Source organism: Ostrinia nubilalis, chromosome 19 (genome assembly GCF_963855985.1).
Source record: "Ostrinia nubilalis chromosome 19, ilOstNubi1.1, whole genome shotgun sequence".
NCBI classification, from domain to species: Eukaryota; Metazoa; Arthropoda; class Insecta; order Lepidoptera; family Crambidae; genus Ostrinia; species Ostrinia nubilalis.
Window position 1 is genome coordinate 5,787,217 of NC_087106.1, and position 26,590 is coordinate 5,813,806.

Here is a 26,590-nt window from a genome sequence, read left to right on the forward strand (position 1 = left end):
TATCAAAAATTCGACAATATTATGGTCAAGCAATGAGGGTTTTCGCGAATGAAAAATCCGCCAGATGGCAATACGTAGACGCGAGGTCCAAATGCTGCATGATTGGTTATTTTTGACATGACATTGACAGATATGTACAAAATCCACCAATCACGCAGCAGTCAGACCCCACATCCACGTCCCGCCATCTAGCGGATCTTTCATTCGCGAAAACCCTCATTACCGTAAAATATAAGTACTAAATTCAACAGACAGTAGGTAAAAATAGAATAAAAAATGACCACAAACTTGATGAGACACTTATATCATTGCTAAACAAATAAATTAGTCTCTCAAACGAAAATAGCTTGTTCTATGGAAATTGTGTTGCTGTCCTAATGTGTGACGTCATACTTTAGATTCGGACTTCTCTATCAACCAATAACTTTAAAGTTTAAAGTTTTAACTACATCTAACTTACTGTTTTAATTAAGCTAAAAACTTTTATCTATTTCTTTTTTTTGTATCCTTTTACGTATAACGTTTTAATTTATATAGAGCTACACATGTTTTAGATACACTTTCGATCTTGATCAACGAATCATAACATTAGATGGAATTGCAAAATCCATGATCAGTTGTCATTGAGACCTTTAAAGGTAAGTCGTTGACCTGACCCTGCTCAGTGTCATCTGTGTGTTAAGTGGCCTTCAGACTTGGTACACTACCGAATGGTTTCAAACACAAAATATCCTTCTCTATTGTAGAGTATGATTAATTTATATTCGACGTCATTCTATTCATAGCTTAATATCAACTTGCTTTATGTTTTTAATAATATAAGACAGTTCTATTGTTTCTTTAGAGACAAAATATTCTGGTTGACTTATGGTTTTTCGATTTGCAACTCAGGTGAGACGAATATTGTTTTGTTATTAGCAATCATTTTTATGAATTGATTTGTATGAGTGAGTAAATAATACTGTCGCTATAAGTGATTTTTAAGCACACATTAAAATTCTATCATTTCATAGAGTATTTACCTAACTTTTTGCGTCTCACTAAAGTCCAGCAAAAACAGTTTCGAGCAAAAACATTACCATCATCTGCGAAGTCGACAAATCGTCCGCCGAGTAGCAGGTAAATACAATAACGAGCCAACGCGAGCCAGCTCTCAAACACCATTTATAACACCATCACTGCACATAATTATCGCCACACCACAAAAATTATCACTGATCAATCATATCATCCATGTATACCTATCAGGTATATTTCGATTTGGAAAAACGTCACTGTAGAGTCGAGTTCGTCACGCGTATAGGCGGTCGGCACCGAACGAAACTCGAGTTTGAATGGGACTAAATCACACACGGATGGACACGTAACTGTAGTGTGACCACTTTTTAGCGAATTCGAGAGACCTGACTAAGGGAGTGAGGTCATTGGGTCCGAGGAGGTTAATATAATTTATTTAGATGTTGTGTCCGATAAATTTACTAATTCAATTTGTTTTTTTTTTTTTACAAAATTGGAAAGAAACTGTGAAAATAGGGTATGTTTTTGACGATGACATAATCATGTAAAACCCAAAATATTTTAGCTATAAAAACGAATTGTTTCTATTGACTTTGATTTCGCATCCAAGTATTTGCGAAGCGAACTTAAAAGTTTTTATTATCGTTGTAGTATGAATCATGACATACCTACTTGAAGACTAATTTAACAAATCCTTTGGAAGAGCAAGTTTTTTAAATTACTTACTCTGTAGGCTTGAATTCCTAAGGGTTATAACGGGAACACAAAAGACACGGATAAAATAATTATACTACTCTTGGGCTACTACTACTACTACTCGGGCCATGCTTGGAGTTTCCCTGCGTGATCGAATCAGAAATGAGGAGATCCGCAGGAGAACCAAAGTGACCGACATAGCTCGCAGAATTGCTAAAACCAAGTGGCAGTGGGCGGGGCACATAGCTCGTAGAGACGATGGCCGTTGGGGCAGAAAAGTTCTCGAGTGGCGACCACGGGCTGGAAGACGTAGCGTGGGCAGGCCTCCTACTAGGTGGACCGACGATCTCGTAAAGGTCGCGGGAAGAGCCTGGATGCGGGCAGCGCAGGACCGTGCATTGTGGAAAACCTTGGAGGAGGCCTTTGTCCAGCAGTGGACGTCATTTGGCTGAAACGAAAGACGAACGAAACTACTCTTAGCTTACCGCATCATGTTAAGTAACTAATTTAATTAAATAACCATCAGTCTTCATTTAAAGTTTTTTTTTAATTCAAAATTTCAAATAACACTTAAATGTTAGATTTATGAAATAAACTTTTGCTTTTAAATCGCAGTTTAAAAATACTTTAAACAGGTTACTCGCCTAAATCGAGGTAAGGTCTAATAAAATTATATGTTTTATTTCGGATGTCTCGCCAAAACCTGTGGGCTTTAAAAACGTTGGGATGACCTTGCAAGTTCAATAGCTTACGGACTTCATCTGGGTATGGCGATCTTGTTTATCTTAGTAACAGCCGAACGTTTTTTTAGGTCACACACACTTGTTTGATGCGAATCACATAATGTGGAATGCTGAACTAGGCGTTAGGTTTAACATTTTCGTGATGTATACTACTAGTCGATGTGTTACATTTTCGTGGTGTATTGTTGCGCCATCATTGTTAATGTCATATTTTATTTTCACACACGAGCAACGAACTGCGGTTTACTCAGAGAATCGGTCCTGCAGCACGGCATTTACATCACTGTGTCAGTGACATAACAACAACATCAACAAATGTACCACAATGCCAATAGGAATGCAAAGTCATAAATATTCAAATTACAGATTAAGAAATTCCTGATAAAGAAAGGATACTATAAGTGGATGACGAATTCAGTGACAAACTTCAGCTGACTATCTCACACATAAAATTTTCCCTCGAGTAGGTAATGGTAAGAGTAAAAAGCAAGCTAAATATGGTTAAAATATCATGTGCCCTGAAAAGGATTACTCTACTAATAAAGACTTTGAATTTTCAATGGCTTACTACAGTATGACTGGTTATTATTAGTGGGTAGGCCCTGTATTTTGGCTGAGAGAACCCCACATAACTTTCATTGCCCCGCCATTGAGCATGCAATTCAATGCATTTTCTAATCGAAAAAAAATACATGAAAGTTAGCCAAGACCAAACGAAATGTCCTACAGTCTTGGACATTAGTGAGAGAGCAAAAAGTGATCAGCTTAATGATTTCCAATATCGTGAATCGATTGAGCCATCGTGGGAAACATCATCTGTCAACAGTGTGTTTAAAAACAAAAGCCGCGATGCGTGGTTATCCTACAATTGGTTTAATAACACGTTACTAGTAACAACTTGCGATGACATTGTGTAAGCCGTACTTGCGGAAAGTAATTTATGTTACGGAAAAATATATTTTTATTGGCGGCGACATTTTAATGGGCACTGTTAATTGTTGTGCGGTCATCGACAAAATGCACGCGGTTAAATTATCCCCACCCTTTAGCTATGAATTGGTTTATTATGTTTTTATTGTATTATATTTATTAGAAATTGTGGTCATTTAGTCATAAATGGAGTTAATTTTTTTCGATATATGTAGCAGCAAAAGTGGTGTTTTATTTGCCAAAAATGATGAACACATTCTTCTTGTTCATTAATTGTAATAAAAATTATAGACTTTTCTTTTATGATTTCATTAGTTTAGTTCTACTAAACATACGTTCACTAGTTAGCAACTGTCTACCAAAAAAAAACATAAAATTAATCTGACACGACAACGAATGCGCACTTGAGAAAAAATAAATTGTGTGACCACGTAAAAAATACAAACAAGCACCAATTAGCTTGCTAATTAGCACAATAAAGCTTCAAGTGCAGTAAATAATATCAAGAAGATTATATTTTTATTATACTATGTTTTAAGATTCAGTACTTACTCAACTGAGTAAGGACTCAAGGTTTTTTAAGCGGGAAGACGTTGGTAGAGATTCTAACTCCCTTTAAGTTCGCTGCTTCGTACATATGGGATTTTACCACGATTTCAAGCGGGTCAGTACTTTAGAACGGTGTCTTTACAACCTATTTTTACCCGACTGCGCCAGAAGGAGGATTATGTTTTTATTTTAAATTTTGTCAAAATCAAACGACAATATAAAATTAGAGAAGACAAACACATTAAACGCTTTGAAATAAAATATGTGAACATGTTTGCATAATTCGAAGATCGGAGGATGCTTTTAGTAGGCATTAAGTTTTTATACAAGCCACCTACGCATAATCTTTCATACAAAAGTTTAGGGTCAATGCAAACGATGCCATGGTTTGTGTGGAAAAAGTAATATAATATCGCGCAATTTATAAAAAAAAACATATGAAATAGTGACATTGGATAGATAGATCGATGTTTGTTACTCCTTCACGCAAAAACTACTGGAACGATTTTGATGAAACTATACAATGATAAATTTGTTAAAAGTTATATTAGCGTGCCAAGTTCACTCACTGTCCGAACGTTAAGAGTCGTTTGCTTCCTTGTGAATAAACAGCTTTACGATTGAATGAAGAATGTTCACTAATTTTGTTTTTTAGCTTTCTGTATTCTCTGTTAAAAATAAAAAATACACGTGAAAGAATTATTTCGATACGTCAATTAGTTTCCAAGATATTGAATTTTAAAAGTGCGGGCGGCGGCCGGCCCGCCATTTTATGCGCGTGACGTCATATTACAGTGACTGGCTCATATTTGTATGGGTGGAATCTTGCAAGCTGAATTAAGACTCACTTTCAGGCAACCGATTAAGCTGAAATTTCGCAAACACATGTGATTTGGATGACCATGCAATATTATGATGACATGGAGCTGATCTGATGATGGAGCTGGAAGGTGGCCATAGGAACTCTATAATAAAACGACTTAAATCCATCGAGTTTGGGCTCGTTCGTTTTGTATTGATGAGTACTTTATTTCTTTATAGTAATCAGGGTCTAATGATGGAGCTGGAAGGTAATTCGCAATAAAACGACACAATCGCATCAAGTTTGGGTTTGGTTCAATTTTAATTTCTGTGATGGGTCTGGGTGTTAATATGTATAATAAGTTTGTATTTACAAGAAAAAATGTATTTAAGTATGTTTATATCCGTTTTCTAGTGAGCGGACACTGTGAATGTACGTCACGCGGGGTCACGTGACCGTCGGCGGTACTCAAAATCTAAGCGAACTTTGAATGCCTATAAAATCATAACTACTGGGTATTTTTGAATGAAATAAAAACTAATGTATTTGTAAATGTAAAAGCCTAACTGTAACATAGGTTTCAAGTGATTTTGCATACCTAGTAACATTCTCAATTGTACTAGGTATGCGTCGATCCTTAATGTATGTGCGATTTGCTGATTCACCGCTTGTACTGTAATTACGCGTAATGGCGACAAAATAACCAGAAACATGGTCGTTTACATACTGTTGTAAGTTGATGACACGTTTTTCATAAAATTCGGATAATTCGGCAGGTTTTCTAACCTGCGAAAACTTATGTGTCATGGCGACCGACAGTTAATGTTAATATAATAGCATTAACATGCATCCGCACTTAAGCGAAACGAGCGGTCAAAATTACACTTTTTCATTTTCAAATTTTTGAGTTAAACTAGTTCTTGAGTGAATCGCCAAGCGTAGTGTAGGACGCCCCTTAATTAGATGGAGTGAAGACTTACGAAAGGTCACTGTCAGAAGCTGAATGCTACTAGCCGATGACGGCAAAATGGCGTTTATAGGGGCTCTCAATATGATGAGATACCATGATACTTTTCATAAGAAAAAGTAAAAGTACACAATCATACTTGGAGTTATTAAAGTATTGCCACATCATCATTCGTTGACAGTTTGGCATTCGTGTACTAACATAATTTTTGTAGTTCTTTAAAACACCATAATACAAACAAGAGTAGATTAAGTCGCATGCAATGCTAAAACGCATTAAGTAAATTCTATAAACACACAGTCGTTGTAACATAGGTAGAGGACTGTAATCATGATTGCATTATTCTAATTTGACCTCGTAAAGGTTCTTACAAACCTATTCGTTATCTTGTTATGTTACTTAGTAAGTAAGACTTGAGAAATTAATTTCTAGATAACCTTTTTAGAATCCATTCGTACAACATCGTTTACAAATAAATAAGGTATTCTAGCCCTAGCCAAATGAACTAGGTCTGGACTTCAGGTCAAAAAGAGGCAGAGTCTAAAGCAAAAGACTAAGTAGAGTCGATGGATCAGAATCCTACTATCCTACTACTATCCTATCCTACTAATATTATAAATGGATGTCTGGATGTCATGATGTCTGGATGTTTGTTACTCTTTAACGCAAAAACTACTGAACGGATTTTGTTGAAATTTTACAGTATTATTGTTTATAACTCAGATTAACATATAGGCTATAATTTATGACGATATATGACAAACAAATTTCAATAAATAAATAAGACTAAAAAGCGCCATCTATTATCATTGGTTAAAATCTACAGCGCTGGACAAACTACTGTTTTTGACGTTCGTAAATATGCATGCGGGGGAAGCCGTGAAACATCTAATAACATGATATCAAACAACAGATTTTATGAAGGGGTTAAAAATGAGGTCCACGCGTACGAAGCCGCGGGCGGAAAGCTAGTGATTTATAAAGTAGAAAGGCTTTCAGTGTAGATTTTGACCTGACCATTACATCATACCAAACCGGCCTTTGTGGAAATCATTGGGGGAGGCCTATGTTCAGTAGTGGACGTCCTATGGCTGAAATGATGTTGTGAGTCTTTTAAACAAGACCATGTCAAAATAACATTGTAAACAGTTTTTATTCGCGTGCAGACAAGTGTATTGGAGCCTTAAACCAAACATTTTTCTCTAGATGTCTATCTTTCGTAATGAGTGTTATAATGACTCAAATATTGTTGTAAAAACAGTACAATGTGCAGGTCTTATTATGATTTATAGATATAACTAGACTAGATGTTATCATACATACGGTTGGGTCGTTATTACTCTAGCGTACTTGAGTAAGTAATTTATAATTATTAAGTCCATGTCTGACAGATCTTCGAGCAACTTTATGAAATTGGACTGAAGTTGCTTGCGACGACCTGATAAAGGTAGCAGGAAGGCGCTGGATGCAGACCGCTACCAACCGTGCGATGTGGAAGTCATTGGGGGAGGCCTATGTTCAGCAGTGGACGTCATGTGGCTGAAATGATGATGATGATGACGATGAAAGTTGCTTCAGGTAGGATTCAAGCACACCTTTTTCATTTGCTGGGTGAATGCTTTAACAAAGTTCATGTAACGTTGATATAGATAAAATTATGTTTCAATATAGATTAAATACATAGCATAATGTTTTGTGCATAGCCAGCATAATGGGTGTGTATGCGATTATAATTTCACTATTTCTAATTATCTATTGGTTGTGTCCAACGAAATAATCTATCAAATAAATCATCTCTGTTCACAGTAAAGTTCCGCACAGTCAAGGTCACACTCACACTGTACGACTTTTTATTATTGTGTGTGAAATTACCTAAACGGCTTCGTTATTACACGATCGACATCGTGTCACAATGAGCAATCAGTTCGGGCTGCTGTTGGTACAGGAAAAAGGTATAATCAGAGTAAATACAAATGAGTAGGTGATCTTCATAGAAACGCCCGAGCGCGGTTTGTATGTGACCGCGCCAATACGTATGCGGCGCGCACGCACACACTGACAAAATTCAGGGCAACTCACCGCTAATCAACGCAAAATTTGATGACCTACTCATTTGTATTTACTCTGGTATAATGCAACGGCTATACGAGCTGAGAAGCGATAACATTTATGTGGGTATTATCGGGGATGCAGATGGCTGTTGGGATAAAAATCAACGCAAGATGTCATTGCAAAAATAAACAGACAAATCATTTTACTAAGACCACTTGTGATAAATTATGTATGCCAATATGATGCTACAGAAGCGTGATATCATAGTTCACACGCCTCAATCAAACTTGTATGAAATAGCATGTAGGACGTCACTAAAAAAACTAGTTTTTAAAAGTCTTTTGGAAATACTAGTACAACGGATCGTAAATAAAACATTATTAGTTTTATTGTGCATTATTGTATTTTTAATGAAGGAGCAGGATAATTGTGAAGATTGTATTCACAGAGGAAGTTCGTAGTAAGTGACGTAAGGTGGCGCTAGTTTGTATGTACGGTTGTTATATTTAAATACTTAGTTTAATTTAAATAATATTTTCAGAATGTCGAGTCTAAATCAGGTTACTATTTAAAAAATATTTTATTTTTCTCTTGTCCTAACAATTCTTGATGTAAATCGCGTGATAGTTGAATAAAGACAGCCTCTACATGGCTTTATGTAGAGTTATCTTAAAATTGCAGCAATTTTAATTTCGATATTACATTTCCGCTCTGGACGTTGTAACGATTATAAACGGAATTAAGAATTTAAATGATGTCACGAAACTTTGGAAAAATCCTAGCAAAATGATTATAATTTTACAGATTGACAGCCAATAAAAAACGCAACCAGTGAAGGTTATGTTTGGTTGGTTAGTATAGGTCGCGCAACGAAAGTTGAGACGAACACATACTCACACTAATGTAATATTTGAATACAAATCAGTGAAAATACGTAAGACGTCAGCGCGACATGCGTATACAGTGTGTATTTTACCATCAGTTTACAATAAGCCAGGTCTCCAGCGCGTTTTGCCCTACACTCAACATTTAAGAAAATTGCCTACAAAAAATGTTGAGATGTTTTTGTTGATTGTGTAGGGCAAAACACGCGCTGGAAACCCGACTTTAGGTGTGCTCGCTAGCGATTGCGTAAAAAATTACATGAAATGTATGATACACTGTACAGCACCCCTAGCGGTAATTTTCTAGGGTTAAAATCTTCATAGGTTTTTTGATGCACCGATAACGTTTAATGTAAACTCATGGTAAAGCTACAGAACAAATCTTTGCTTGTTCATAGCCTCAACTCTTGCTGCGCGACTGCGCTAATTTTAACGTCTCTAATTCATTGGCGCTTCTTCTCCAGTTGCGCTCCGATTTTCATTCCAGCTGAGGTGCAAATTTGGTATCGCGGTAAAGTTCACGCGCAAACAAAGACAAAACAACGGATTTAATCACTTTCCAATAAAAGTCCGAACACCTTATTTTTTTCACTAAAACACAGCAAATGTTCGGGAAGGCGTTGACCTTGACTTTGAGAAAAAGTGTTCTTTTAGCTTTTACACAAAGAAACAGTTGCGTTTTGTTTTCGTTTGAACTAGCTGTCAAAGCAACGCCGCGATACGAATTTGTGATTTTCTTTCGTCGTCTAGTCGCGTTGTAGTTAAAAATATTTCATCGGGGCACAGTAGAGTTCTTATCGGTGAAACGTTTCACGTACTAAGACGTACCTTTCGGGGGGCCGAATAGCACTACATCCATGGCCTTCAAGGCCAGCTTCTGCTTGTGGATGGGGTCCTTGATGCCTAGCACGTTGCTGACATACTGCATGTTGTTCACCGCCAACCTGTGTGGAGAAATGACATTAAATATATTTCGTTTTTCTTGTCAAAATCAATAAGCATCAAAATCATTAGGTGAAAGTATTTCATCATCATCATCCTAGGATGCGCGGCATATTAGAATCTTATCGACGATTTTAGACGACAAATGTATGAATTTCAGGGTTCGAAATTATCAAGATAATTACGCTTCATGATAATTATCCGATAATTATCGGATGATTATCATATATAATATAATTTATATAAGTTACATTTGTCATATTGTTTCATAACAAATTCTGATGTTACATGTTTCAAGTCGAGTTATTAATTTCGAATGTTGCTTTATGTTTTGGTTGCTGATTGTTGTCAAGTTACCATCGCGGCATCGCTAGTCGCATAAAGCGTTGTGGAAATTAGATAAATATTTTGACGCTAGATAAAGAGTGATAGTTGTGGAGCTAAATAGGGGTTTTATAACTATCTATGTTGAATAACGCCCACCGATAGATGCAAGTGCGGAAATACACGTTCGAAAACTTCAAATACAGTTCATTTTCACAAGCGCATTTTTTTGTTATCATCAACCGATAATTATCCATCTGTTATTATCAAGATAATTATCATGATAATTATCGTGATAATTATTATCATTGATAATTATCCTTTCAAACCCTGGAATTTATCGCGTAAAATCGATAAAATGCCTCTGTAATGTTATATCGTGCCGCGCATCCTAGGCAGGTCATTTACGCCCGTATTCACAAATGATGCTTGCTTAAGTGAAGCAGCAAATCGAACGCACAGCGCTGAATAGAGCCCTGTGTTTGGTTCATATGTCACCCTGTGCGTCCATGCGCACTGTGAGACCTCATAGTAATGTTTTTGAATACGGGTGTTAGTCTCCACAAATATCAGGCCTCCCCAACCCGTCTGGCTAGCGTTCTGAGTGTAGGCCAATCATCCATCATCATCATTTTTTCAGCCACAGGACGTTCACTGAACATAGGCCTCCCCAATGACCATTTGCCTCCGGTAATTTAGAGAGGGTCGTTCTCCTGGATTGGAGACAATGATCTGATGATGATTATGATTAATTTTCTTTGCTGCAAGCTCAATAAATAAAACTCCACCTGGGCAGAGTGGCGCCGGTGACTTTGTGTTGCAGAAACAGCGTCTTGTATTGAGGAAGATCCACCGACTGGGACAGCCACTCGACTGTCTGCTCCACCGTCCAGTTGTGGACCTGCGGACAATATTAATAAATTAATATAAAAAAGACCGTATTTTTAAAATAATAGCTGGCAAGCGAACTTCGTACCATGTAGTATGTAATTTGTGACATGTGATGTCAATAGTGCAGAAAATAACTAAATTTTTTGAAACGGATTCCTAAGTTTTTGAAAATATTCTATCGAATATGTTCATCAGACAATCAAATCTTTCCTGATATAGGATAATACGATGCAAAATAAGTTATTGAATCAGTTAAGAAAACCAACTGTATGATTATCTCATTGTATAAAGAAACTGATTACGTGCAGCGCAAAATCAATAATTGTAATGTCATCATTTTCTTAATAAATTGATAGCCAGTGATGCTGGTCAAAACCCGAAACTTTTTCAAGCTTCTTAGAACATTCACATCATCGGTAATAGGGAAAACCATAGTAATACACGATAATAGGCTAACCAAACACACAGATTGTTAATTTAAACCAAGATACCATATGCAAGCGGAATAAAGGCTATTTTCGAACCGTTCACCTTGACCTAGACAATGGCCGCCTGTGGAAGCGCACACGCATGTAATTCGTGTTCGTACGGTTGGTACGGTCTGATTTGTAAGGAGTTAACTTAAAAAATAGTCGTTTTGTAGGTAATAAATTACAAATATTTCCATATTTGTAATGTACCTATTCGGTATTTTAAATCGATAAAAATTAGTCAGTGTCAAGTTACCTGTGCAATTGATTGTTTTATCAGTAAATCAATCACATAACTTATTCAGATTGTACAGTGTGATAAATATAATACAAGATCAGGTGTCTGCGGTGCATGTAGGCAACAATCAGTGGCTTCCTGATAAAAATACTCGACTAAAGTAAAAATACGGAATGTTTGCAACAAATACTTAAGATTTGCAAGTAGTTTCTGCCTACTTCGGAATAAAACTAATGCAAACCTTTGTTGCCAAGATAGTATGTTCGAGTTTATATGATTAAGTACAACAGTATATCATTCTGTGATACAACGCCCAATCTGTGCACCTGATATCAGATAAATAACTCAATGTTTTTAGTATTCTCACTACTGCCAAGGCAATGGAGGTTAAATTTACTTGTCTTTCATACTTCCGTAACAAATTATTCCATAAGTAATATCTACGTTGTTTTAGACCAATCCTATACTACCAACCCACTGGGTGGACGTACGGTATGGTGAAGGTTGAAGGCACCTGGACGCGGGCAGCGCAGGACCGGTCTTGTGGAAGTCTTTGGTTGATGCCATTGTCATGCACTAGATGGCACTAGGTTGAAACGAACGAACGAAATTTTAACCTGTGTCTGTGGGTATGTTTAAAATGGCTACTGTAGCATCTGTTTTAAACGAACTAACGAAATTGGTATTTATGTGGTCTATGTAGCTATGTCCAAAGTAACTTTTAGGACTTCTGTTGTAAGTAAAAAGCAGGTTATACAGGGTTTCCCAAAAAGTAGTGTGAAGCCGAAGCCCAGAAGTGCATCACTAGGGCTATCCAAATCACCCCCATATTATTATATGTTCCGCGATTTTTGATAGTTTCCTAGTTATGATTGTTTTAAATTTCTGTGCTTTGGCACTTTTTTGGTCACTATGGCGCGAATAGTCAAGTTATATGCCTGATTTTTTATTATTATTAGATGAATACTAGGCCCAGCTGATTCAAAGTATCTGCATCCATAACACGAATGTAAACTAAAATTCTGTATGTTGTAAAAAAAAATCATAACTCGAAAAGTATCAAAAGTCACGGTGATTTGGGTAGCCCTAGTGATGCTCTACTTCTGGGCTTCGGCTTGACACTACTTTTTGGGACACCCTGTATTACATCGGAGCTCCCAGATCTCCTTGACTGATATGTGCATATCGTCTTTGTGGTGGAACGTTAGCTGCAGTTTCTCATGGGTTCTTTAACCATTTGATGACGTGTGGTACAGAGACCTAAGTCTTGTACTATGGATAGGCCTCATAAGAAGGCTCAAGATCACCCAAAAGCGATGGAGCAAGCTATGCTCGGAGTTTTCATACGTGATCGAGAATGAGGAAATTCGTAGGAAAACCAAAGTAACCGGGTATGTGTGAAATGGCTATACACGGTGTGGTTTTGTAAAAAAAAGTAATTAGGTACAAGAAAAATATAAATAAAATTTTAACTATTGCTTTATTAGTAAAAAAACCTTGTTCAAACGTCTCCTAAAACCTTCGAGACGGCGCTTGTTACCGCTCGCACCAACCCCGCGTACCCCGCTACACCACCGAGCACATGCGGCCGCCGCCCCGGGAGAGCGGGGGACTGACCGATAGCTCTCCCGCGTAATAATACCATTTTTCTGACATCATGATTTTTTCAATGAAAAAAATTTCTTTTTTGGCATTATTGCCGTGTATACTACCACCCCTGAGATGGGCGTTGTTTTACAAAACCACATCTGTGTAGTGGATTCTGTTGTAAGTAAAAAGCAGGTTATATCACCTCGGAGCGTAGCCACGCCTCCCAGAGCTCCTTGACCGATATGTGCATGTCGTCATTGTGGTGGAACGCTCGCTGCCGCTTCTCGTAGCCGCTGTCGTACTGCAACTCTTCGCGGAGGAACTGGAATCAGAGGGAATAACTAATAAGTGACACAGAACATTGGAATGGGATAGATGAAGGCTGGGAAGGAAGGAGATTTCGATTTACATAAGTTACAAACATTTGTAAGAATGAACATATAAAATAATTATGTTTGTGTTACTCTGACGTATTTAATTAACCTATAATACCAGGACTTATTTAACTTTCCTTGGGACAAACTTGACCTTCACTGGTTGGGTTTTTATTGGCGGTCAAGCTGTAGTTGCTGGCTACACAGGAGTTGCAGCGGTGGGAAAGAGAGGTGGGAGTAATTCCGTGGATATGTTTATGTTATAGGACCCATTATTCCGCGGGTACTTATAAAAGTCTTTTCTAAGTTTGAGACTAGATGGCGCCGAGCCGTGTAAAATACCCAAGTCCTAATTTAGTCAATTTAGCATTGAATAGTTTACAGTCGAAATATATTATTAGTCATTCAAGACCCCGCGAATCGAGACAATAGATATCAATTGTTACTCGTTCTTATGCGACCACTTGGGGTTTGATGGAAACATTTTACAGCTCTGGAAAATAAAAACTTGTCTCGTTTATATTCTGAAAACAACAACGCCATTCATCATAATAACCGACCGCTCTTTATTCTTACAGTTTAGGCGCAGGCGCAGCGCCGATAACATCGTATACAGTCAACCGCACTTCAGGATGCAAATTATAAATTTTAAAACAGCACGTATTCCAACCACATAAGAAGCAAGTTTTAGCTCAAACCGTGCCGTCATCTGCTCATTGTATCAGGCTGATTAAGATAACCTCCTAACGTACCTAAATAAAAACAGAATAAAACTACAAAAACTGTTGTGAGATGTTTGTATAAACTGAGCTTATAAAAATATTTTAATAGTCAATAAATTTGTAACATGAAAGCGAACATGTTTAACGGGCGCATTCTCTTTCTATACTTTAATGTGTAGCCAATCCATTAAATTACGCTAGTTTTACCGGCAGCTATGTTACATATTTCTTTGGGTATTTTTTATGTTTTATAGGATCCATTGTATTTGTAGGTAAATAAGTAATTTATTATCGTTTTGATACACTTGTTTTTTATATTTTAATCTATGTCTTGCAAACACTTTTTTGTTCTGTACTTTGTGTGAGAAATAAATCATTATTACTTATTCACATTGTCACATAACCTGCGTGAGACGTCTCATGACTTTAAGATTCCGGGTTCGATTCCCTGACAGAACCTTTTTCCCAGTTTAGGACAATGCAGGCTTGAATTAACCTGATTTACCGAGAAAGAAACAAGATTCTTTGCTTCAGAGGGTAGGCTTTCAAATACTTGATCTATGTAATGTTGGACGCATCTCAAAGGTTCATTAAATTTGACACCAGTAGGCCTAAGATGCGCACCGTGATAACTTTTATCGACGTCAAAATGTATGGGCAAAATCGATAAAATGGCGGGATAATCGCTTATCGCGGCGCGCATCTTAGGCCTACAGGAGTGTCACCTCATTACATCTCACCCACTCAAAAGAAGGCCGTACTAACCTTACTTATGAATACAATAATTATACAAGTACTCACGTCATCACTCTCGCTAAGGTCTACGTTCCCGTTGGCGTCGTCATCCAGCTGCCTGTGCAGTTGCGTGATGGCCTCCAGACCTGCCCGGTCCTGAAGACATGACTGCTCGTTGTGGCAGGCCTCCAGCAGAACTGGAACAGAATTAACATTTAAGGCGATTAGAGTCCTCAATGACCTTGGGCGTTTGACCTTCACGCCGCGAGCAACACCCGCGTACCCCGCACCAAAAACTCCGATTTGACACCGATCAAAAATACACGGGCATAGGTAGATACAGAATAGAAGCTCTTTCTTCATACATTACTGCCTATTATTTTAAACTTAAATTGATGAAGGTATTTAATAAAAATAAAATCCATGAACATTTTGTACGGGATAAAAATTTATTTTATTTTTCGTAAATTTTCTAATGCTTTTGTCGGTTCAGTCGTTCTCGAAATTTGAACAAACCCGACTTTATTACAAGCTTTTATTTAGCTTGCAATTTATGATGTATGTAGGTAATTACATAAATGTTTGTTCGGGTGGAATCTTGCAAGCTGAATTAGTTAGACCAACTTCCTGACGACAACTAGGCTAGATGACAAAATTTCAATTATTTGTCCGTCAGACAGATAATTAGAAAACATTAGACTCATGTTTTTTATTTTCTTTCATAATTAAATAATAACAGTGCTACATCAAGTTGAAATGGCGCGATACGCCACGCTTGAGTAGAATTTTTACTCAAATGTGACGTCACGCGACATTTCAACTCAATATAATACTGTAATTATTCGATTATGGAAAAAATTAAAAAATATGAGTCTAATATTTTCTAATTATCTGTCTGACGGACTAAATAGAATTTCGATTTCATTACCCAGTCATCATCCCTATTGGAACGCATTAGTACCTAGTATTGTCTATGGGTGCGCCAAAGTTCACCTAAATTTTCAACTCCGAAAATTGGAAATCCGAAAATGTTCTTCCTAACATTTTTCATCCCAACAATCACAATTCCTAACTACTCTGTCTCTAATGTTCATAATTCCGAAGCATTCAACTTCATAATGTCATTAGCAATAAACATCTAATATACTTTTATTTGTTTTCCTATATTTTCTCAACATAACCATCTTTTACACTATTATTCAAAGTCATATCTTTTTTGTTTAGATTTCTTTCTTTGACGATAATATTTCTTGTCTCAAGTTCAAGTTTGTTGGCATTAGCACGTATACTTGAGGAAGTATATAGCGAATTGGTCCTATTCATAATTTATTGGTTTAACTTAAGTCAGAACTGCGACCATAACGCACGAGCCGAGCAAGCGAAGCCAGAGTCCCGCTCCAGTCATTCAGTCAAGTTCCAGAAACGAATCGGTCCTATTCATAATTATTGGTTTAGGTTAGGTTAGAACTGTGACCACAACGCACGAGCCGAGCGAGCGAAGCCAGAGTCCCGCTCCAGGCATTCAGTCAAGTTCCAGAAACGAATCGGTCCTATTCATAATTATTGGTTTAGGTTAGAACTGTGACCATAACGCACGAGCCGAGCGAGCGAAGCCAGAGTCCCGCCCCAGTCATTCAGTCAAGTTCCAGAAACGAATCGGTCCTATTCATAATTATTGGTTTAGGTTAGGTTAGAACTGTGGCCCTAACGCACGAGCCGAGCGAGCGAAGTCAGAGTCCCGCCCCAGTCATTCAGTCAGGTTCCAGAAACGAATCGGTCCTATTCATAATTTATTGGTCTAGGTTAGGTTAGAACTGTGACCACAACGCATGAGCCGAGCGAGCGAAGCCAGAGTCCCGCTTCAGTCATTCAGTCAAGTTCCAGAAACGAAACGGTCCTATTCATAATATTATTGGTTTAGGTTAGGTTAGAGCTGTGACCACAACGCATGAGCCGAGCGAGCGAAGCCAGAGTCCCGCTCCAGTCATTCAGTCAAGTTCCAGAAACGAATCGGTCCTATTCATAAAATTATTGGTTTAGGTTAGGTTAGAACTGTGACCTTACGTTACCTTCGCAAAGAAAACCTTCTGTACGTAGTACTTATTATTATTCTGTGGTATGAGTGAAAATATTATGGTAATTATGTTTAGGGATAAAAGTGTTATGATAAAAAACAGTAGGAGTTTAAATATATTTACATTAATGATATTATTAATTAAAATTTTCGGAAACATGAGTGTTATGAACATCGCCAGTAGCACTACAAATAGTATGAATGAAAACTTTAGTATGAAAAATTTTAGGAAGAGTGATCATTCGGATTTAAAATCGTTAGGAAGAACAATTTCGGGTAAATAACTTTAGGTGAGCCAATATGGACCCATTGTCTATGGCCTAAAAAAGCAAATGTATCTGCTTTTGTCTATTGTCATTCTCTCTGTGTCACATATGAAGAATAAACTGAAAATGTATTTGTCTTTTTATTATACCTAAATAATTTCATTACAATTTTCTAAAAATGCACAAAAACTTAAAAATCTTGAAAACGGTGATATTTTTACTGGGGTCAAAATTGGACGTTAGGGAGACCATGGCGAGGCCTATCGATGGTTGAAGGGTTATCCATTGTTTTTGGGACACCCTGTATAAGCAAGTACCTAATGTTATGTAAGTACGGTACTTTGAAAATCATGAGTCTTCAATTCTCTAAGGGAAACTGCAGGGTCTGATGATGGAGCTGGAATGTGGCCATAGGAATAGGCTAGTTTCTTTAAAAAAGACTTTTGGTCCGTCAATTTTACATTATCAAAAAATATTGGACACAGGATATTTTTATTTGTCAATTAAACAAGTAATTACGAAGATATGATGCGATGAAATTCCGCGTGACGACACAAATCGCCACATTTTTAAGCATGCCTTGACGTCATGTGCCTCATCTTCTGAACTTTGGTGCGCTTCATCTCTTTAAATTTTCATAAGTTTAAAAAAGTGAAAAATACATTTAGAGTTTTTTTTTCTGCGTAGTATCTGCGAAACTTTTTAATAATATAGGTACGTTTCATGGTTTGGTAATTTAGGGAAGTTTATTTGCACTTAACATGAAAAATATGGTATCAATGTACTGAGTACCTATGCACCTTCAGTGGCAACAACAAGGTCTACTGAGTACCTATAGTCTACTAAAGGCATGAAATAGACGAATCACCAAAAGGTAGGCTGCCACCGACTCCGAAAATGACTAATTTTGTAATCAGTATCCAAATTTTTAATAAGCTCTATAGAACAATTCAATACCACTTTATCTTATTTTTTTTTAATGTGACAGGAGGCAAACGAGCATACGGATCACCTGTTGGTAAATGATTACCGTCGCCCATAGACACCCGCAGACCCAGGGGCGTTACAGGTGTTATTTTTAATTGTGGTATTTTCGCGAAGAAACATATTGAAAATCTAATTCTAATAAGTATGAAAAATATAAATTGTTTTCTTCACGTAAATCGATTAAGTTACAGATTCTGACTAGCTCCTAATTTGGATACTGATTGCAAAGGCCTAGTAAATAAATAACGTAATAATTTTCCTACTTGTATTTATCTAGTGCAGTTGTTTTGGAGTCAATTATAGTTTTTTTACACTAATAGATTCTATTCAGGTAGAAAATAGCGTCTGAGCGCGTCATAATTCAATTGTATCGTCTGACTGCACGTACTCTATGAACAATTCTGACATAAAATCTATTGTCGAACAAAAGCTGGGTTGCACCATCTTACTTCAACTTTGACAAGCGTCAAAAGTCTGTCTAACTCCATACAAAAAACACCGGTTATCGCCAAAGCTACGGTCAAAGTTAGGTCACGTCAGGTGGTGCAACTCAGCCAAAGAAAAAATTCATTTTGATCGCTAATGTCAGTTTGCAGCGAGTGACACAACCTCCCCGTCTGAAGGCCAGCGGCCGACTGCCGCCCGCACCCCGCGAAGGCCCCCTCAACAGCAAAACGTTCGGAATTTATCAAAAGTAAAATTTATGAATGAAAGTAATGTTCGATTGAAAAACGCAACGTGTCATTTAAAGATTAAAGAATTCCTAATCTATTCGTGCAAATATCTTTTAAATTAATGTAGCCGTTTTGGAGGAGTAGGGAATTTAAGTAAAAAATCGATGTCCCGTATTTATTTTTTTAATCCAAAACAAAGAGACGTAGCGAAAATTCAAACGTCACAAATGTAGTCCTTGAACTGTTGTATAACATATATTTTTTTCAACTATTTCTGTCCAGCAGTAAAAGAGGAGTAGGCTTTACAAAATGCCCATTTGGCGCGGATTGAGGACTCTAATCGCCTTAATGTAATTGGAACAAGCACGTTACTAGCATATAGTTAGTTTTACTGATAGTTTGCATATTTGAAAAGGGCCTTAGGCATCCTCGCTTGACCTTCAATGGTTGAGTATTTATTTGGCAGTCAAGCTGTAGATACTGGCTACACAGGAGTTGCAGCTGTGGGAACGATAGGTGAGATTACATAGGCTTCTTCACAGCGCTGATCTTAAAACCGTCCTTGGTTCTTGCTTAACCATCTCTGGTAAAAACACAGACATGGCACCTCTTATTATCCTAATGTACATCTCTTGTGGAGAAAGCTGAGTGAATTCAAAGACCCAAGTGTTGTGGTCAGACTCAGATATGGTAGACTAGTGAAGTAAAGGACTGACCGAGTCCATATCAAGAGAGTCATTGGGTAGTAGCTAGGGCATGCAATTCGGATATCCGGATATCCATATTATTCGGATATTCGCCAAATTTATTATTCGAATAGCATCTATATGATTATTCGGTTTTTTCAAACAATACGAATACGCCTTTCCTATTAAAAACTTGTAAAAATATCTGACCTCAAACTACTTAAGCAATGTTAATTATGCAAATTAAAAGAAGAAAACGTGTTTATGTGTGCGTTTACCTGGCCTGCACAATCCCCTGACATAAATCCTATTGAGCATGCCTGGGATATGCTTCAGAGAAGAGCTCTTAGGAATTTCCCTGAAGATATGGTGCATGAAAACCAGCTTTTCTTGCATCTTAGCAGGACTTGGGACAGTATCGCACAACAGGATATTGACACCCTTGTTTTGAGTATGCAGAACCGCTGCAGATGTGTCAGGAGAGTTTTTTTTTTAATTTTACTTTGGGAGAAATACAAAGACAGCGCTTTGAAGATGAAAGAGCACAGAAGACGTTTAAGGAACAGTTATTTATTTATTTTATTTATTTACACTTTTGCACATACAATGAGGATCATTTCGATTTTTAGCTGTGAATGCAGATTTATAGGGCTAAGAAATCCTTAATACACAGTGCAAAAATTTTTGTTCTACGACAAAAATTGACGAAGTTAAGGCCAAATTACTAAAAAAGTTCACTGACCGCCCGGCGCGGGGACGATGACGTCATTATATCCGATCCGAACGCTGCCGGCGTACTGCGTGGATAGAAAATATTTTTTTCTAGCCAAATTATCAGTTTTAGAGAAAAACTTGTAATGACATTTATTCATCAGAATAAAGTAAGCTATCGATAGGTAATTTTTAAAAATGGAAATTGTGAAAAATAACGCAAAAAATCCATACGCTCATACGATTCAATGGCACGCAGAGACGCGATTGGGGTCTCCGCGGTGGTATATTTGGCGATTTATTCAAATAAAGTGTACATAAGTGTTGTTAGAGTCATATCTTCTTCCAAGTAAAATATAAAAATGTATAACATTCAGGCGTCATTATAACAATAAGAACGGTCATTGTCATTTAGTACACTTAGTTTCCTCTTCCGTTTGCCTTCTAACTTGTAGGCCTGATATCAGAATGAGATTTCAATATTTATAGAACTAATTTTTATAATAATAATTAGCGTTTATCAATTAACGGTATAGGAACTAGGTAGGAAGGTGCTAGAGAAACCTGTGAGATGACCGAAATTCTCTGGTATTCATGAAAAAGAAGTTAAAGTTACATACTTAACGTAATAATAACTGTATCTATCTACAATAAGATATAATAGAGCGTAAAGAATATTGTATCACACCGCCATAATAATGAAGATGGTCAAGGTTTTGGAAAATTTCCACCGCTGCAATTCTTTCATTAACTAAAGATAATAGGTAATCTACTAATCAAACCCATCAAATAATAGAGGAATATACCCTGGAGATATTACTGATATGGTCCCGAAACCCCCAACGAAATTATCCCTAAATTACCTTTAATATCCGATGGTTTCGATGCGTGCTTCAAGTTCAAAGGGCATTTTTGTGGGTCAGAAGGCCAAGGTTGTCCGCTTTTGGCCAGACAAGTCTATAGTCCGTGTCAAGTAACTGGCAGTTTTCCCATAAAGCCATGTCTCTGGTCTTATGCGTGGGCCATCTTTGATTTCAGATTAACACCGCATCTCTTTCTTTGGTCATTTGAGTGGACCCATTTATGCAAATTAAAGTGGCGTTAAAGATACTGAGGCATTTTAATTTCTGTTTGAGTCGATTCTACCATAATTTATTACAAAATTACCGTAGTCGATAGCTGCGTTGACCATATTTTTTTCAGTTAGTGAAAGATTAAAGAAAACTAAAGGAAGCATCAGCATTGCCTTTTAAAGAAACAAGGTGCTGTGCTTAATTGGTGACTCTTTGGGTTAATCAAGCAGAGACCAGTTAAGAAATCTGGGTTATTTATAGCTTTCGCAAATAAAAATATTTTCCTTAAACGGTAAGATGGCTGGTAGTGACGTCGCTCGGATTATTTGCAAAGAATAGACTGTGCAAATATTGTCCGATGAAATCTGTGTGCTTAGCTGTAAAACGTTTTAGAACTTTAATTTTGCATGCTCATAAAATGAACATCTTAATCGTTGTAATGCTTTTTTACTGTTTGTAACCATAATAAACTTGTTGTTGCTTTTATAATTACAACTGTAAAGACATTTGTGTCCATATTATTGAGTGTTTCTAAACAATAATAAATAAATATTCTCGGAGATTTTATTTTCTAAATACTACCTAAAGCAAATTCAAACATCCAGACCAAATACAAAAAATCTACGTTTACCCGTTTAGACGCTAATAGAGTCCTGTAGAGACTTATCATAAAAAAGTCGCAAAATTAAAAATATTTTGTGCGTAGTCATGATCATGATTATATCACGATCGTTACAGCCATAGCAACAATATGGTATCGTATAAATAAATGTGACCTCCACGTGACTCGGCGTGCCTTATCTGGGACTTTTGTCCCACTGTGCAGTAATGTTGCAATGTTCGTTACGAAACAGCTGACTATCTGCTTTTAGGGCCGTACCACAAGCCGTACCCTTAAAAATAATTAATGAACACGATTTTCAAGAATTTTTTAATGTAAAAAATAGGGGTCGCAATACCGAATCATTTCAGCAAAACCGGTATTTTCGGTATTGGTTCTAAATCAATACCGATAATCCGGTATTTTCGATATTTCCGGGATTAAGCTAAAGATAAAATTATTTTGCGGAGGAATAGTAAGTAGGTACCTAACCTAAATGAATTTATCTTCTAAGGGCTGGTTTTTTAATCATCAAATAACTTTTAACTGACGAATAAATTTGTCATTTTGACATAATTATTTCCCATACTGAAACTGTCAATAATATGCCAAAATTATTCTTCAGTTAAGAGTTATTATACTGTCTAATAGCTTCAATGGTGCGAATTTGAAGCACACTGGTTTTGCCAATGTCGAGTGTTTATAGAGACACGGTGGACAGTGGAATTTATTATCCAACGATTGAAAAACAGCTCTAAATAAAACAAAATACTCATTGACACAAGGTTTATTGTTTACTTTGGGGCTAGCTGGCGCTGTGTGAAATTGTTATTATATGTTTTTAATCAATCAGTTAGTTCTTTGCAATAATTTACTAATTCAACAATGTCTCTGTGATCAACTCGGTCAAAACGATCACCGAATGGTGAGAGGCACATTGAATATCAGACCCGAGCTCGAAAGATGTCGACTGATGAAGTCTACGTTCCGCCTAGCGCCTATCCTATCCAACTCAAAAACCCCGAAAGCTTTCAGCTCGAATTGCAAAATCGTTTCGAATGCCTAGGAGACTGCGGAAATGTGGACGAATACAATGACAGGTTCGTGGAAATTGCCCAAACGACTGGGTCAAGTTCTTTAAAACTCGTCGTTCAAAAGGAACTAAAAATATCTCTGACCTCACCAATCAACTCATGGAAGAGAGACGGAACTTGGTTCTGCAGTCCTCTGAAGATGCTGCTCAGTATCGGCGTCTTAACAGACAGATCTCCAAGTCTTTGACTCGCGACCTACGCCAATTTAATACAGACCGTATTAAAGAGGCGATTGAGCGAAACAAAGGCTCTAAAGTGTTCGCAAGAGATCTGTCTGTTGGCCAAAGTCAACTGACCAGGCTGAAGACAGAGGATGGCAGAGCCATTTCGTCGGGGCCGGAGATATTGGAAGAGATTGAGACGTTCTACGGACAATTATACACGAGTGTACGCACACCTGTCACAAATCTAGCCAAAGACCCAAGAGCTAGATTGACCTGACACTATACCGAAGATATCCCGGACGTCAGTATGTACGAGATTAGAATGGCTCTCAAAAAGCTGAAGAACAACAAGGCACCGGGTGATGATGGTATCACGGCTGAGCCTTTGAAGGCAGGCGGAACGCCGGTACTAAGGGTTCTTCAGAAGCTGTTCAATTCCGTCATCCTCGGAGGAAAAACGCCTACGACATGGCGAGTATTTTTTGAAGAAGAGTATGGTGAGAGAGCTGTACAAAGCGACAAAAATCTTGGCAGGAAGTAGTAGACCAAAGAAGAAGCCTCTTAAGTCAAGTGACGGGCAGCTTATTGTGACGTCTGAGGGGCAACTGAAACGATGGCGTGAACACTTTCAGGAGGTCTTCCGCCCTACCTTGACTACAGCCACCAACACGCCTGAGCCACCGCAGCACACCTCTACTCCACCTAGGCTGCTCGACATCAATGTGGAACCACCATCACGCGACGAAGTGGCCAAGGCTATCCTGTCCCTCAAAATTGGCAAGGCCCCATGACTCGACCTTGTCACCGCAGAAATGCTGAGAGTCGACGTAAACTCCGCCGCCGACGTCCTGACACCTCTCATCGAAAACATCTGGATGGAAGAGGAACTCCCAGACGATTGGAATAAGGGGCTTTTAATTACTGTGCCAAAGAAAGGGGACCTAAGCCAGTGTAGCAATTGGAGAGGTATCACTTTGCTCTCGATACCGTCAAAGGTTTTCTGCAAGATTATCTTGGATAGGTTATCGGGGGCCGTTGAACCTCTTTTGCGTAGGGAACAGGCTGGCTTCCGCCCGAACCGCTCGTGCACCGACCAGATCAATACTTTGCGTATCATCTTGGAGCAGGCATCAGAATGGCAAAGGGAAGTCTATCTTACCTTTATAGACTTCGAAAAAGCCTTCGATACGCTAAAGTGGGCAAGAATATGGTCGCGACTCGCTGACATTGGTGTCCCGCCGAAAATTATCGATCTACTGAAGGCCATCTACAAGAAATATTCTTGTAAAGTCACTCACGACGGCCTCATCTCCGAAGACATTGAGGTGCATGCGGGCGTCCGGCAAGGCTGCCTGCTTTCGCCGCTTCTCTTTCTGGTAGTCTTGGATGGAGTCATGTGTCGTGCATATCAAAACCAACGGCGTGGAATAGAGTGGGGTATAATCGGAGTCTTAGAAGACTTAGATTATGCCGATGACCTCTGTTTGCTGAGCCACACGCATCACGATATGCAATCCAAAATTGATGACCTACATCGAGAGGCGGGCATCGTTCGTTCGTTCGTTCGTTTCAGCCGAAAGACGTCCACTGCTGGACAAAGGCCTCCCCCAAGGATTTCCACAAAGACCGGTCCTGCGCCGCTTGCATCCAGGTACTTCCCGCGACCTTTACCAGATCGTCGGTCCACCTAGTGGGAGGCCTGCCCACGCTACGTCTTCCAGCTCGTGGTCGCCACTCAAGAACTTTCCTGCCCCAGCGGCCATCAGCTCTTCGAGCTATGTGCCCCGCCCACTGCCACTTGATTTTAGCGATTCTGCGGGCTATGTCAGTCACTCTGGTTCTCCTACGGATCTCTTCATTTCTGATTCGATCACGCAGGGAAACTCCGAGCATAGCACGCTCCATCGCTCTTTGGGCGGGCATCACGGGGCTCAAAATTAACTGCCGGAAGACCCAAGAGATGCGATCTGGAGTGAGGAATTGCACACCATTACGGATTGGTGCAGATGATGTGGAACGTGTCCACAATTTTACCTACCTCGGGAGCGTCGTGTCAGAGACTGGAGGTACCGAAGAGGACATCACTTCGCGCATAGCCAAGGCTAGAGCCACCTTTGCACAACTTCGCCCCGTATGGCAGTCACGGAAACTGACCCGAAGGATCAAGATCAAAATCTTCGGGTCCAACGTTAAATCCGTGCTGCTCTATGGGTGTGAAACGTGGAAGGTCACCAAGGTCATCTCGCACCAGCTGCAGGTCTTCGTCAACCGCTGCCTTCGCCGAATTCTCGGCATATACTGGCCTGAGAAAATCTCCAACGTCGAGCTATTGGAACGCTGCCACGAAATTCCGATCGACCAGCAGATCAAGCGCCGCAAGTGGAACTGGATTGGCCACACTCTCCGAAGGGATCCCGATCACATCCCCAAGCAGGCTCTGGATTGGAACCCCCAAGGAAAACGCAAACGTGGTCGCCCCAAGCAAACTTGGCGGCGCACTGTGGCAGACGAGGCGAAGAAGATCGGCAAGACTTGGAGCGAGATCAAACACATAGCTCAAGACCGAACGCGATGGAGGACTGTTGTGGACGCCCTCTGCCCCATCTAGGGGACATAGGACCATAAGTCAAGTAAGTCATGGTGATACAAGAGTATCACCATACTCTTCTTCAAAAAAGGCGACAAAACTTTGTTGAAGAATTATAGACCCATCTCACTTCTGAGCCATGTCTACAAGCTGTTTTCAAGAGTCATTACGAATCGTCTCGCTCGCAGGCTCGACGATTTCCAGCCTCCCGAACAAGCCGGTTTCCGAAAAGGCTTTAGTACCATAGACCACATACATACGCTAAGGCAAATTATACAGAAGACCGAGGAGTATAATCAACCACTTTGCCTGGCGTTTGTGAATTATGAGAAAGCCTTCAATTAGGTCGAGACCTAGGCAGTGCTACAGTCTCTCCAAAGGTGCCAAATTGAGTATCGATATATCGAAGTGTTGAAAAGTTTATACAAAAACGCCACAATGTCGGTCCGCCTCCAGGATCGGGATTCGAAACCTATCCAGTTTCAGCGAGGGGTAAGACAGGGAGACGTCATATCTCCAAAACTGTTTACTACCGCCCTGGAAGATGTCTTCAAGCTTCTGGACTAGAGCGGATTTGGCATAAATATCAACGGCGAGTACATCACCCACCTTCGATTCGCGGACGATATCAGCACATAGCTTTAGAGACGATGGCCGTTGGGGCAGGAAAGTTCTCGAGTGGCGGCCACGGGCTGAAAGAGCCTTCTAGGTGGACCGACGATCTGGTAAAGGTCGCGGGAAGAGCTT

At 38.8% G+C, this 26,590-nt stretch overlaps 1 protein-coding gene across 1 annotated transcript in view; it reads right to left on the reverse strand.

Annotated features, from left to right (window-relative positions):
* The window catches only part of LOC135081120 (stromal interaction molecule homolog), a 57,643-nt gene that overhangs the window by 19,811 nt on the left and 11,242 nt on the right, over positions 1–26,590 (reverse strand). The window contains exons 2-5 of the mRNA XM_063975863.1: positions 14,993–15,123; positions 13,298–13,417; positions 10,695–10,807; positions 9,469–9,584 (exon numbers count right to left, since the gene is read on the reverse strand). Of these exons, the coding sequence (XP_063831933.1) occupies positions 9,469–9,584; positions 10,695–10,807; positions 13,298–13,417; positions 14,993–15,123 (480 nt within the window). The remainder of the gene's footprint in view (positions 1–9,468; positions 9,585–10,694; positions 10,808–13,297; positions 13,418–14,992; positions 15,124–26,590) is intronic.